The sequence below is a fragment of the Sapajus apella genome, unplaced genomic scaffold (assembly GCF_009761245.1).
Source record: "Sapajus apella isolate SASKATOON/1434 unplaced genomic scaffold, GSC_monkey_1.0 scaffold126, whole genome shotgun sequence".
In the NCBI taxonomy this organism is placed as follows: Eukaryota; Metazoa; Chordata; class Mammalia; order Primates; family Cebidae; genus Sapajus; species Sapajus apella.
In genome coordinates this window covers 205,521-218,631 of record NW_022437066.1, presented here as the reverse complement: position 1 = coordinate 218,631, position 13,111 = coordinate 205,521, and the positions used below count along the sequence as shown (strand labels likewise).

The window sequence follows — 13,111 nt, the reverse complement described above, 5'->3', positions numbered from 1 at the left end:
ACCATCCCATGGGGCCCTCAGGGAGAGAAGTCCAGGGCAGTGGGCCTGTTACTCCAGATAAAAGCTCTAACTTCACATCTAGGTGTGCGGCCCTCAGCGTTTAGAAAGTCGCTGGAGCCATAAGAGTATGAAGTCAGCATCTGGAGCTGGCTCAGACCCTCTGCCCATCCCTGCAGGTACTGGAGCTCCCTGAGGAACCTGGTGGTATCCCTGCTGAACTCCATGAAGTCCATCATCAGCCTGCTCTTCTTGCTCTTCCTGTTCATTGTGGTCTTTGCCCTGCTGGGGATGCAGCTGTTTGGGGGACAGTAAGTGGGCCTGGGAGGGAGAGTTCAAGGCTGGGGGCTTTCGGGAAGGCAGAGCTCGAAGCAGATGGCATTGCCCAGGCTACCTCCAACCACCTTCCCACCAGGAAGGTCCTCAGAGGGGCCAGTGTGCAGCGGTCTGCAGCCTGAAGCCAGCAGGTTGAGGCCATGCTGGAGCCCACAGGTGCTGCCTGGCTGCTGACGGGACTGCTGCTTCCCAAGCCTTCCTGTTTTCTTCAGGTTCAACTTCCAGGATGAGACTCCCACAACCAACTTCGATACCTTCCCTGCCGCCATCCTCACTGTCTTCCAGGTAGGGCCCCTACTATGCACATTGCTCTAGGCTCCCCTGGGTACTGGAAAGGCGGCCTTTCCTGTCATTTCCTCCCTCGTTCCCCCGCAAGGCCCAGATCGCCGACTTTCAGACAGAGCCTTCCTTAAACAAGGCAAGCACAGGCAGTCGGCAATGTGCAGATCTCCAAGTTCAGGGACCCCAGCCCCAACGGTGAAGGAAGCTAGATTCTGTGGCAGCACCATAGTGAGCAGATGTAGTTTTCTGGGGGCCCAGCTGGGCTTCAAGCCACCAGTTTATCTTTTGGCTCCTGGGACTTGCCTGCACTTCTGTCTTTTATCCTCTGAGAACAAAAAGCAAAGCATTCCCTAAACTTGTCACTCTGCTATCTCAGATCCCAGTGATCCCCTCAGTTCTCATCTGTATCTGGAAAACACCCTCCTTAGCTCCTCGGAAAGTGAAGACTGAGGGCCCATATTTCTGTATGACAGAGACCTTGTTGGCTCACGCAGCCTCTGCCCTCTTGGATGGTTCCCTTTTGATGACCTTCTTGGTTGGGTACTCTTCCCTTTTGTAGGGCTGTGGCCCCACAATCTTTCCCACAACTGGCCTTACTGATGAGATAATGCCATGCATTTCTGTCCCGTGAAATGTACTTGGATGCCATGTCAGAGACTGAACAGGATGGCGGCTGTTGTCTTACCTGTGATGCCTCTTAGGGAGGCCCGAAAGGCTGTGTTTGCTTCAGTCCAGGGGCTCAGCTTGACTCCCTGGCCTCTGGGGCTGCTGATTCTACCCCTGGCCAGGGCTGGAGTCCACAACCTATGTGAAGAGAGGGGCACTATGGGTCCCACTCTCTCAAAGGGAGGAGTCTTTCCAGCAGACCATTCAAACCAAATTAGATGACTGACTGAAAGAGGAGTACTGTCCTAATTTACACCACATTTCCCCTTTCTCACGTCTTCCCACTGACCCTCACCCTAACTGGGCTGGAGCCTATGGCCTGCCAGCTCCCAGTCACTGCCAGGCAGAGCCAGCTTTTCTTCCACAGGCGCATGTGCTCCAGGCCTGTGAGGGCCTTGCTGTTCCCATCCCTTCTTCCTCTCTGGTCTCATGTTTGAGTCGCTGCATCTTCGCCTCTCCTCTGATTCCCTGAGTAGGGGTCACTTGTCATCCCCCAGCTGTCCTCCCTCTTCCTGACTTGAAAGCCTTGGCTGCTCACAGGCCAGTGACTTCCAGACTTTGGTTTCCCAGATGTTTTTGAGCTCTTAGTGGGTGAGAAGACCTATGTCAGCCTCTGGGACAGAGATGGGTGGTCTTCAAGCCGCACTGATGAGGAAGTCACAGGCCTGGTGCTGCCCGTAGGGTCCTGCATGTCAGGCAAGGCAAACTGGGAGGAGCACATTCCTGTCAAAGCAGCTGAAACAGGAGTGTCTGGGGTGGCAAGTAGGTGGCCGGTGTGGGATGGGAAGCTCCAGGTGTGGGCGGGCCAGGCTGAGGCTTTACCCTGTGGGAGCTGTTGCAGGAAGGGGCTCCATGCCAGGGAGATGGTGCGATGACCAAAGCCATGCTTTGCCATGTTTGTTGCAAGTAAAGACCTGAGTGCCGTGAGGGAGAGAAATTGAAGTTGGGAGGAAAGTAGGTTTTTCTGATCAGATGATGCTCTGATTCAGATATTATGTGGCCCCTGCTCTGAACACAGCAGTAAGATAAAAAATGCATTTAGAAATTAAAATGACCTAGACAAGCAAAAACAAAATCTCTGAGGAATGGAAATGAAAGAGCACATACAGTGGTGAGAAACGGCAGAGACCCAGGCACCGGGACACGGCCTGAGAAGGGCAAATGGGCTTGGGAGTCTGAGTCCAACAGCAGCAGAAGCATGCAGGTGCGGCTCAGCCCCCTCTGAGCACTGCGAGACGTGCCTGGGCCCTTTGGAGGAGGCTGAGGAGGACTGAAGGCTGTTCGGCTGGAGGAGACTAGGAAGGCTGCAGGGCAGGGCAGACTGGTGGCTAGGCCTGTAATTCCCCCAGGTGAATCTGGATCAGGGGCCTGAGATCCCAGAGTGGGAGCTCCTGCTTCTGAATGGGGTTGGAAGAGGGGAAGGGGAGGACATGTGACAAGGAAGAAAGCAGCTTCAGCTGTGCTCATGGTGGATCTGCAAACGGGCCTGGGAACAGCCAGCATCCCAGACAATGCCAACAACATCTACAGTCAGAAGATGTAATCGCTCCCAAAGAAAAGCAGCTAGCAGAACAAACACAGATAACTTTAAACCGAAGATGCCTAACATCCTCCAAGGGGCAAAGGGAGAACCAGTTAAAAAAAAAAATCCACAAAATTATGAAAAAAGGCACCTAAGAACAAAGAAAAGACCTAAATCAAATCCTCGAAATGAAATATATAGCTGCTTATATTTATGTAGACTGAACCTTACACTGGACATGATTGGAGAGAGCATGGGTGAGCTGGAGGATACCGTGGGGTTGAGCGAACTGGGCATGGGGTCGTGAGGCTTCCTGGAGAGAAGGAAGTGAGGGTGGGCCGGATGGAGGATCTCATGTGAGGTATGAAAGAGAGGGTGGCCAGTGCCCCTCCTGTGTGAGTCCTGGAGAGCATGTGCTCAGATGGCCAAATAGGATAGACAAATAATTCCAGACCTAGACAAATTATGATCTCAAGAAAATTTTAAATGCTGCCCTAGAAAAACAGATTTCCTGAAAAGAATGACAAGTAGTCTGATGGCCAACATCTTATGAGTGACAGATGCCAGAGGGTCATGGAGAAGTAATGGAAACATTGGGGTACAGTCACTATTCGCTAAGAATTCTGAATCCAGAGAGCTGTGATTTAAGCGTGAGGGCAGAGCTAAAGATGCTTTCAGATACAAATAGGAATGAGTTACCATGGTCCCCCACCCCCCAGATTATTTGAAAGCACTACAAAGGCTTATACATTGAGTAAAGTGGATGATTTAGAATAAAAATACTAATGTATTTTTACACTTACCCAAGAATAACCCAAGAAAAAACAGGAAATGGAACCAGTTGAGAAACTGAATAATTAGGTCAGAATCAGATTAAGATGGCAGACAAGAGGCAGGACTAGCTTGCAGCTCCTCAGACAGAGCAGCGTGCAGAGACTCACATCATGAACTTTTGCTCCAAGAACTACCACAGGAGCATAACAGGAAAGCTGAGAGAATCCGCGAACTCTCTGAATGAACGGGATCACCAATGCAGGCTCCCTGAGATGTCAAAAAACAGTGAGTCTGCTTGCTTTCTCAGTGCGGAGGCTGATGATGTGGGGCAGGTTCTCAGCCCTGGGCACTGGCTGCCTGGAAATAGACTCAGTGCTGTTGGCGGGCACAGTGGGAGTGAGACCGGCCTTTTGGACTGTGGGCTGTGTGGGAGTAGGGTGAGGCCTGTGACTGCTGGCTTTCCCCCACTTCCTGGTGACCTGTATGACTAACAGCCTTAATCTCCCTGGGAACATAACTCCATTGGACTGGGATCCACACCCCTATCCTCCACAGCAGCCACAGCAAGCCCCGCCCAAGGAGAGTCAGCTCAGACACCCAGTCCCTGCTGCCATCTGGTGGTCTTTCTCTACCCACCCTGATTGCCAAAGACAAAGGTCATACTCTCCTGGGGCTCTATGGCACTGCCCACCCCTGAGAAACCTGAATACTTAATTAGGCTGCCTTAGGGCAAGTTTGCATCCACTCTACAGGACCTCAGCCGATGCTCTCTTAAAAGTGCCACCTCCTGGCTGGAGACCAACCAATACAAAACCAGAACACTAAACAAAAGTATAACCAAGGACCCTCACAGAGCTCATTTCACTCTCCTGCCACCTCCACCAGAGCAGGAGCTGGTATCTGCTGCTGAAAAATCCAAAGATGGCTCACATCACAGGACTCTTCACAGACACTCCCCAGTACCAGCCTGCAGTCCAGTAGCTCCGCTGGGTGGGTAGACCCACAAGAGCTAAAACAGTCATTGCAGTTTGGCTCTCAGGAAGCACCATTCCTAGGGGCAGGGGAGAACACCACATCAAGGGTACACCCCCGTGGGATAAGAGATTCTGAACAGTAGACCTTGATTCCCAGAGTCTACCAAATGAGAAGGAACCAGCAAAACAATTCTGGTAATATGACAAGGTTCTTAACACACCCCAAAAGATTACACCAACTCACTAGCAATGGATCCAAACCAAGACAAAATCTCTGAATTGCCAGAAAAATAATTTTGAAGGTCAGTTATTAAGTTAATAAGGAAGTACCAGAGAAAGGTGAAATTCAACTTAAATAAATCAAAAATGATACAGGATATGAAAGGATAATTCTTCAATGAAAGAGCATAAATAAGAAACTCGCAATTTCTGGAAATTAAGGACACACTTGGAGAAATGCAAAATGCACTGGAAAGTCTCAGCAATCAAATCAAACAAGCCGAACTAGCCGAAGAAAGAACTTCAGAGCTCAAAGAAAAGGCTTTTGGATTAACCGTATTCATCAAAGACAAAGACAAAAGAATTTTGAAAAATGAATGAAGCCTCCAAGAAGTATGGGACTGCCGGGCGTGGTGGCTCACGCCTGTAATCCCAGCACTTTGGGAGGCCGAGGCGGGTGGATCACGAGGTCAAGAGATCGAGACCATCCTGGTCAACATGGTGAAACCCCGTCTCTACTTAAAATACAAAAATTAGCTGGGCATGGTGGCGCACGCCTGTAGTCCCAGCTACTCGGGAGGCTGAGGCAGGAGAATTGCCTGAACCCAGGAGGCGGAGGTTGTGGTGAGCCGAGATCGCGCCATTGCACTCCAGCCTGGGCAACAAGAGCGAAACTCCGTCTCAAAAAAAAAAAAAAAAAAAAAAAAAAAAGAAGTATGGGACTAAGTTAAGTGTCCAAACCTAAGAATAATTGGTGTTCCTGTGGAGGAAGAGAAATCTAAAAGTTTGGAAAACATATTTGAGGGAATAATTGAGGAAAAGTTCTAGCCTTTCTAGAGATCTACACATCCAAATACAAGAAGCTCAAAAAATACCTGGAAAATTCATTGCAAAAATTCGTTGCAAAAGAAATTCATCACTAGGCACATAGTCATCAGGTTACCTAAAGTCAAGACGAAGGAAAAATGTTTTGCTGTGAGGCAAAAACATCAGATAACCTATAAAGGAAAACTATCAGATTAATGTAAGATTTCTCAACAGAAACCCTACAAGCCAGAAGGGATTGATTAGGGTCCTATCTTTAGCCTCCTTAAACAAAACAATTATCAGCCAAGAGTTGTGTGTCCAGTGAAACTAAGCCTCATAAATAAAGGAATGATACAACATTTTACAGACAAATACTGAGAGAATTTGCCAGTACCAAGCCAGCACTATGAACTGCTAGATGGAGCTCTAAGACTTGAAAAAAGTCTTTGAAATACACCAAAATAGAACCTTCTTAAGGCATAGTCCAACAGGACCTATATAATACTAACAAAAAATACCATAGAATAGTATCTCACATCTTAGTAGTAATGTTGAATGTAAATGACCTAAATGCTCCACTTAAAAGATGGCAGAATGGATAAGAATTCACCAACTGTGTTTCTGCTGTCTTCAGGAGACTCACCTAACACATAAGGACTTACATAAACTTAAAGGAGTGGAAAAATATTTTATTTGCAAATGGAGATGAAAAGTGAGCAGGAATACATTCTTAGATCAGACAAAACAGACTTTAAAGCAACAGCAGTTTAAAAAGACAAAGAGGGACATTATATAATGATAAAAAGCCTTGTCCAACAGGAAAATATCATAATCCCAAATATATATGCACCTAACACTGAAGCTCTCAAATTTATAAAACAATTACTACTAGATCTAAGAAATGAGATAGATGACAACACAATACTAGCTGGGGACTTTGATACTCCACTGACAGCACTAGACAAGTCATCAAGACAGGTCAACAAAGAAGGAATGAACTTAAACTATACCCTACAACAAATGGACTTAAGAGATCGTTACCAAACATTCTACCCAACAACTTCAGAATTCTATTCATTAGCACATGGAATATTCTCCATGGTGGACCATATGATAGGCCACAAAACAAGTCTCAGGAAATTAAAAAAATTAAATTATATCAAGTACTGTCTCAGACCACAGTGGAATAAAATTGGAAATCAACTCCAAAAGGCACCCTAAAAACCATATAATACATGGAAATTAAATAACCTGCTCCCAAATGATTGTTAGGCCAACAATGAAATCAGATGGAAATTTTAAAAAATCCTTAAACTGAATGATAATAGTGACACAACCTATCAAAACCTCTGGGATACAGAAAAGGCAGTGCTAAGATGAAAGTTCATAGCCTTAAATGCCTACATCAGAAAGACTGAAAGAGCAAAAGTAGACAATCTAAAGTCACATCTCATGTAACCGAAGAAACAAGAACAATCCAAACCCAAACCTACCAGAAGAAGAGAAGTAATGAAGATCAGAGCAGAAAGAAATGAAATTGAAACAAACAAAAAATTACAAAAGATAAACTGAACCAAAAGCTGGTTCTTGGAAAAGATAAATAAAATTGATAGACCATTAGTGAGATTAACCAAGAAGATAGAGAAGATCCAGATAAGCTCAATTAGAAATGAAATGGGAGATATTACTACTGATACCACGGAAATACAAGAGTATTCAAAGCTACTGTGAACACCTTTGTGCACATAAACTAGAAAACCTAGAGGAGATGGATAAATTCCTGGAAAGATAAAACCATCCCAGCTTAAATCAGGGGGCATTAGATACACCGAACAGACCAATAACAAGCAGCAAGATTGAAATGGTAATAAAAAAAAAATTACCAACCAAAAAAGATCCAGGACCACATGGATTCATAGCAGAATTCTGTCATGGAGAATTGGTACCAATCCTATTGACACCATTCCACAAGGTAGAGAAAGAGGGAATCCTCCCTAAATTATTCTGTGAAGCCATTATCACCCTAATACCAAAACCAGGAAAGGACATAACCAAAAAAGAAAACTACAGACCAATATCTCTTATGAACATAGATGCAAAAATCCTAACAAAATACTAGCTAACCGAATCCAACAGAATATCAAAAAGGTAATCCACTGGTATCAACTGGGTTTCATACCAGGGATGTGGGGATGGTTTAACGTATCCAAGTCAACAAATGTGATACACCACATAAACAATTAAAAACAAAAATCGCACGGTCATCTCAATAGATGCAGAAAAAGCATTCAACAAAATCCAGCATCCCTTTATGATCAAGCCCTCAGCAAAATCAGCATACACGAGACATACCTTAACGTAATAAAAGCCACCTGTGACAAACACACAGGCAACATAATACTAAACTGGGAAAAGTCTGAAACCATTCCCTAAAGAAATAAGACAAGGATGTCCACTCTCACCACTCCTCTTCAGCCTAGTACTGGAAGTCCTAGCCAGAGAAATCAGACGAGAAAAAAAGAAAGGGCATCCAAATCGGTAAAGAGGAAGTCAAAGTGTCACTATTTGTTTGCTCATGATATGACTGTTTATGTAGAAAACCCTAAAGACTCCTCCAAAAAGCTTCTAGAACTGATAAAAGAATCCAGCAGTTTCAGGATACAAAATTAATGTACACAAATAAGTAGCTCTTTTATACACTAACAGTGATAAGCTGAGAATCAAATCAAGAACTCAACCCCTTTTACAGTAGCTGCAAAAAAGGAAAATACCTGGGAATATACCTAACCAAGGCAGTGAAAGACCTCTGCAAGGAAAACTATAAAACACTGCTGAAAGAAACCATAGATGATGCAAACAAGTGGAAACACATCCCATACTCATGGATGGGTAGAATCAATATTGTGAAAATGACCACACTGCCAAAAGCGATCTACAAATGCAATGCAATTCCTGTCAAAATACCACCGTCATTTTTTGGAGAACTAGAAAACACAGTCCTAAAAGTCAGGTGGAACCAACAAAGAACCTGCATAACTAAAGCAAGACTAAGCAAAAAAGGCCAGGCATGGTGGCTGATGCCTATAACCCCAGCATTTTGGGAAGCTGAGGTGGGCAGATCACTTGAGGTCAGGAGTTTGAGACCAACCTGCCCAACATGGTGAAACCCTGTCTTTACTTGAAAACAAACAAACAAAAACATAAAATAGCCGGGTATGGTAGCGTGCACCTGTAATCCCAGCTACTTGGGAGGCTGAGGCAGAAGAATCACTTGAACCCGGGAGGCAGAGGTTGCAGTGAGCTGAGAGCATGCCATCCATTGCACTCCAGTCTGGATGACAAGAGTGAGACTCCATCTCAGAAAAAAAAAAAAAAAAAAAGAACAAAGCTAGAGGCATCGCATTACCCAACTTCAAACTATGCTACAAGGCCATAGTCACCAAAACATGGTACTGGTATAAAAATAGGCACATGGACCAATAGAACAGAATAGAGAACACAGAAACCCAAATATTTACAGCCAACTGATCTTCAACAAAGCAAACAAAAACATAAAGTGGGGAAAGGACACCCTGTTCAACAAATGTTGGCATAATTGGTAAGCCACATGGAAGAGAATGAAACTGGATCCTTAACTCTCACCTTATACAAAAATCATCTCAAGATGGATCAAAGACTTAATCTAAGACCTGAAACCACAACAATTATAGAAGATAATGTTGGAAAAAATCCTAGATACTGGTTAGGCAAAGACTTCTTGCTCAAGAACCCAAAACCAAATGCAATAAAAACAAAGATAAATAGATGGGACTTAATTAACTAAAAAGTTCTGGGCACCAAAAGAAATAATCAGTAGAGTAAACAGACAACCCACAGAGTGGGAAAAAATCTTCACAATCTATGCATCCAACAAAGGACTAATACCCAGAATATACAAAGAACTCAAATCAGCAAGAAAAATGCAATCCCATTGAAAAGTGGGCTAAGGACATGAATAGACAATTCTCAAAAGAAGATATATAAAAGCATATGTAAAAATGCTTAACATCACTAATGATCAGGGAAATACAAATCAAGACCACAGTGTGATACTACCTCCTGCAAGAATGATCATGATCAAAAAATAAAAAATAATAGATGTTGGTGTGGATGTGGTGAAAAGGGAACAGTTTTACACTGTTGGTGGTAATGTAAATTAGTACAACCACTATGGAAAATGTGGCGATTCCTTAAAGAACTAAAAATATATCTACTATTTGATCCAGCAGTTCCACTTCTAGGTATCTAACCAGAGGAAAAGAAGTCATTATACAAAAAAGGATACTTGCACATGCATGTTTATAGGAGCACAATTTGGAAGTACAAAAATATGGAACCAATCCAAATGCCCATCAGTCAACGAGTGGATACAGAAAATGTAGTATATTCCAGTATACTATGGAATACTATTCAGCCATAAAAAGGAATGAAATAATGGCATTTGCAGCAACCGGGATGGAATCGGAGACTACTATTCTAAGTGAAGGAAGTCAGGAATGGAAACCCAAACATTGTATATTCTCCCACTCTTTAAGTGGGAGCTGAGTTATGAGGATGCAAAGGCATAAGAATGATACAGTGGACTTTGGGGAAAAGGGTGGGAGGCGGATTAGGAATAGAAAACTACATATTGGGTACAGTGTACACTGCTTGGGTGGCGGGTGTACCAAAATCTCAAGAGATGATCACTAAAGAACTTACTCATATAACCAAACATCACCTGTTCCCCAAAAATCTATTAAAGTAAAAAATAATTCAAAAAGAAATTTAATAATTAAAAATATCCTACTTAAGTTACCAAGTTCAGATAGTATTATGGGTGAATTCTGCTATTTAAGAAGGTATTCTAATTTTATACAGACTCCTCCACAGAATATAAAAAAGAATAGCTCGCCCCTCATTGAAGCTAGAGTAACCTTGATAATGAAAAAACAAGGACACTATCAGAAAAGAAAAATATAGGTCACTACTGCAAACACAGAAGCAAAGTATCCAGGGGGGGAAACTAATAAAATCTAGATATTCTTTTTTTTTTTTTTTGAGACAGAGTCTTGCTCTGTCACCAGGCGCTAGGCTGGAGTGCAGTGGCGTGATCTTGGCTCGCTGCAACCTCTGCCTCTCAGGTGCAAGCAATTCTGCCTCAGGCTTCCAAGTAGCTGGGACTACAGGCGCATGCCACCACACCCAGCTAATTTTTGTATTTTTTAGTAGAGACGTGGTTTCACCATGTTGGCCAGGATGGTCTTAATCTCTTGACCTTGTGATCCGGCCTCCCAAAGTGCTGGAATTGCAGGTGTGAGCCACCACGCCCAGCCAATCTAGATATTCTTAAAAATTATTTTTATAATTGGCTGAAATTTTTCCTAGAAATGCAAGATAATTCAACATTAGAAAACCTATGAATGTAATTTGTCACACTAACAGATTAAGGTGGATAAAAACCCTGTATGATCAGAGAAAGCATTGAACTAGCACAAGCACAATCAGCCAGAGGTGAGAAAAGTAGAGATGAGATGGCAGATGTTGCCGATGGCTGAAACTGGGTGATGGGCACATAGGGCTCATTGTATGTGTATGCTTCAAATGTATGTGAAAAATTTTTTCTAAAAAAAAAATTAGACCTAAGAGTCCTAAATAAAACCTCTTAGCAGTTACGTTAGTGTCAGGGGTTTTAGCACAGTAGAACAAACAATGAAATAAAAATTCTCAGGATTGACAGAAAAATGTCTTTATTTACAGATGAAATATTTATGCACAGAAAACTCAAGCGCTGTCATTGCAGATGGTGTCTATGTAGAAAAACATGAAATTGGATTCCTACGTTGTACCAAGTATGTAAATGAGCTCTAGACAGATTAAAAGACAGACAGTGTAGTACGAAAGGACAAAGTGTAAAAACAAGTAACTCACAGGAGAAACTAGGCTAATGAAAAACTCCGTAAAAACTACGGTCAATTTTACTGCAGCTAGGGAAATGCAAATTAAACCTGCGATGAAACAACCATTTCCACCTGTCAGTTTAGCCAAAAGTAAGAAATCTAACAATATGAAGATTTAGAGAAGTAGAGAAATTAGGGTTTCTTTATGCTGCTGATGGGTTGATAGAACCACTTTGAAGAGTAATTCATTATATCCTGTCCACTGGAATTGGCACGAGCAATTCCTGCCAGGTATATGCCCTGGAAAGTTTCTTGCCCAAGCACACAAGGAAACCGGTAAAGCCATCCTCGCGGCATTATTTGTAATAACAAAAAACTGGAAATCAGCGGCATGTTCATCATCGGGGAATGGATAAGAGAAAAGTGATCTATTTGTGCAGAAGGCAAAATGGATGCCCTACAACTAAATACACTCATAGCATATGTTTCTATTTAAGGATAAACAATGTGTGAAACAATGGCATATAGTGTTTATGATATGTATGTGGTAAAAGTATAAAAGCTTGCACAGCAATGAGGAGTACCAAGTTCAGGACATGGTTTCCCTGGTGGTGGGGTGGGACTTGCTGGGAGGTGGGAAAGGGAGAGGAATGAGACTGGGGAGTTCAAACCACATTTTGATGTTTTATTTCTTAAGCTGCGTAGTGGGTGCATAGAGGTTTGTTAAAGTATTCATTGCATCTGTCTGAGTGTTTAAATATTTTTATAATTGAAAAATAAAGGGATACAAAAAGATAAACTAACTAAACATTTACCAAAAGAAAGCTAGTGTAGGCCCAGCACAGTGGCCCATGCCTGTAATCCCAGCACTTTGGGAGGCTGAGGTGCGCGGATCACTTGAGGTCTGGAATTCGAGACCAGCCTGGCCTGCATGGTGAAACCCTGTCTCTACTAAAAATATGAAGAATTAGCTGGGCGTGTTGGTACTGAGGTGGGAGAATTGCCTGAACCTGGAAGTCAGAGCTTGCAGTGAGCTGAGATTGTGCCACTACACTCCAGTCTGGGCGACAGAGCAAGACTACGCCTCAAAAAAACAAAACAAAAGAAAGCTGATGCATTAATATCAGCCAAAATAGAGGTAAAGGTAAAAAGAGAGTGGATAGAATTAAGAGGCATTATTACATGATGAAAAGAGGATGCCACCAGAAGGAATATACTTCAGGGCATGAACTTGCAGGACTTAACAACGTGGCCTCAAAACATCGAACAAAAACTGACAGAATTACAGGGAGAAATAAAAATTTTACCATCTTATGAGAGAGAACGTGTCTCAGTCAAAGTGAAGGATGAAACTGGCAAAAGATTAGAAAGGGTGTAAAAGCATGAACCAATTGTCACATATAGAACTATCAACAGATAGCAAATAGAATATTCATTATTTGGGGCACATGCACCACGCCTGTAATCCTGGCACTTTGAGAGGCCAAAGTGGGCAGATCACCTGAGGTCAAGAGTTCAAGACCAGCCTGGCGTGGTGAAACCAACATGGCGAAACCCCATCTCTACTATAAATACAAAAATTAGCCAGGTGTGGTGGTGGGTGCCTGTAATCCCAG

The 13,111-nt window shown here is 43.2% G+C and overlaps 1 protein-coding gene across 15 annotated transcripts in view; it reads left to right on the top strand.

The window, feature by feature from the left end:
* The window catches only part of CACNA1B (calcium voltage-gated channel subunit alpha1 B), a 237,163-nt gene that overhangs the window by 98,704 nt on the left and 125,348 nt on the right, over positions 1 to 13,111 (top strand). For all 15 annotated transcript variants that reach the window (XR_004263942.1, XM_032261876.1, XM_032261881.1 and 12 more), the window contains exons 14-15: positions 177 to 308; positions 546 to 618. Coding sequence is in view for 14 of the 15 variants with exons in the window: in XM_032261876.1 (XP_032117767.1) it covers positions 177 to 308; positions 546 to 618 (205 nt within the window). In the remaining variant the exon portion in view is untranslated. The remainder of the gene's footprint in view (positions 1 to 176; positions 309 to 545; positions 619 to 13,111) is intronic.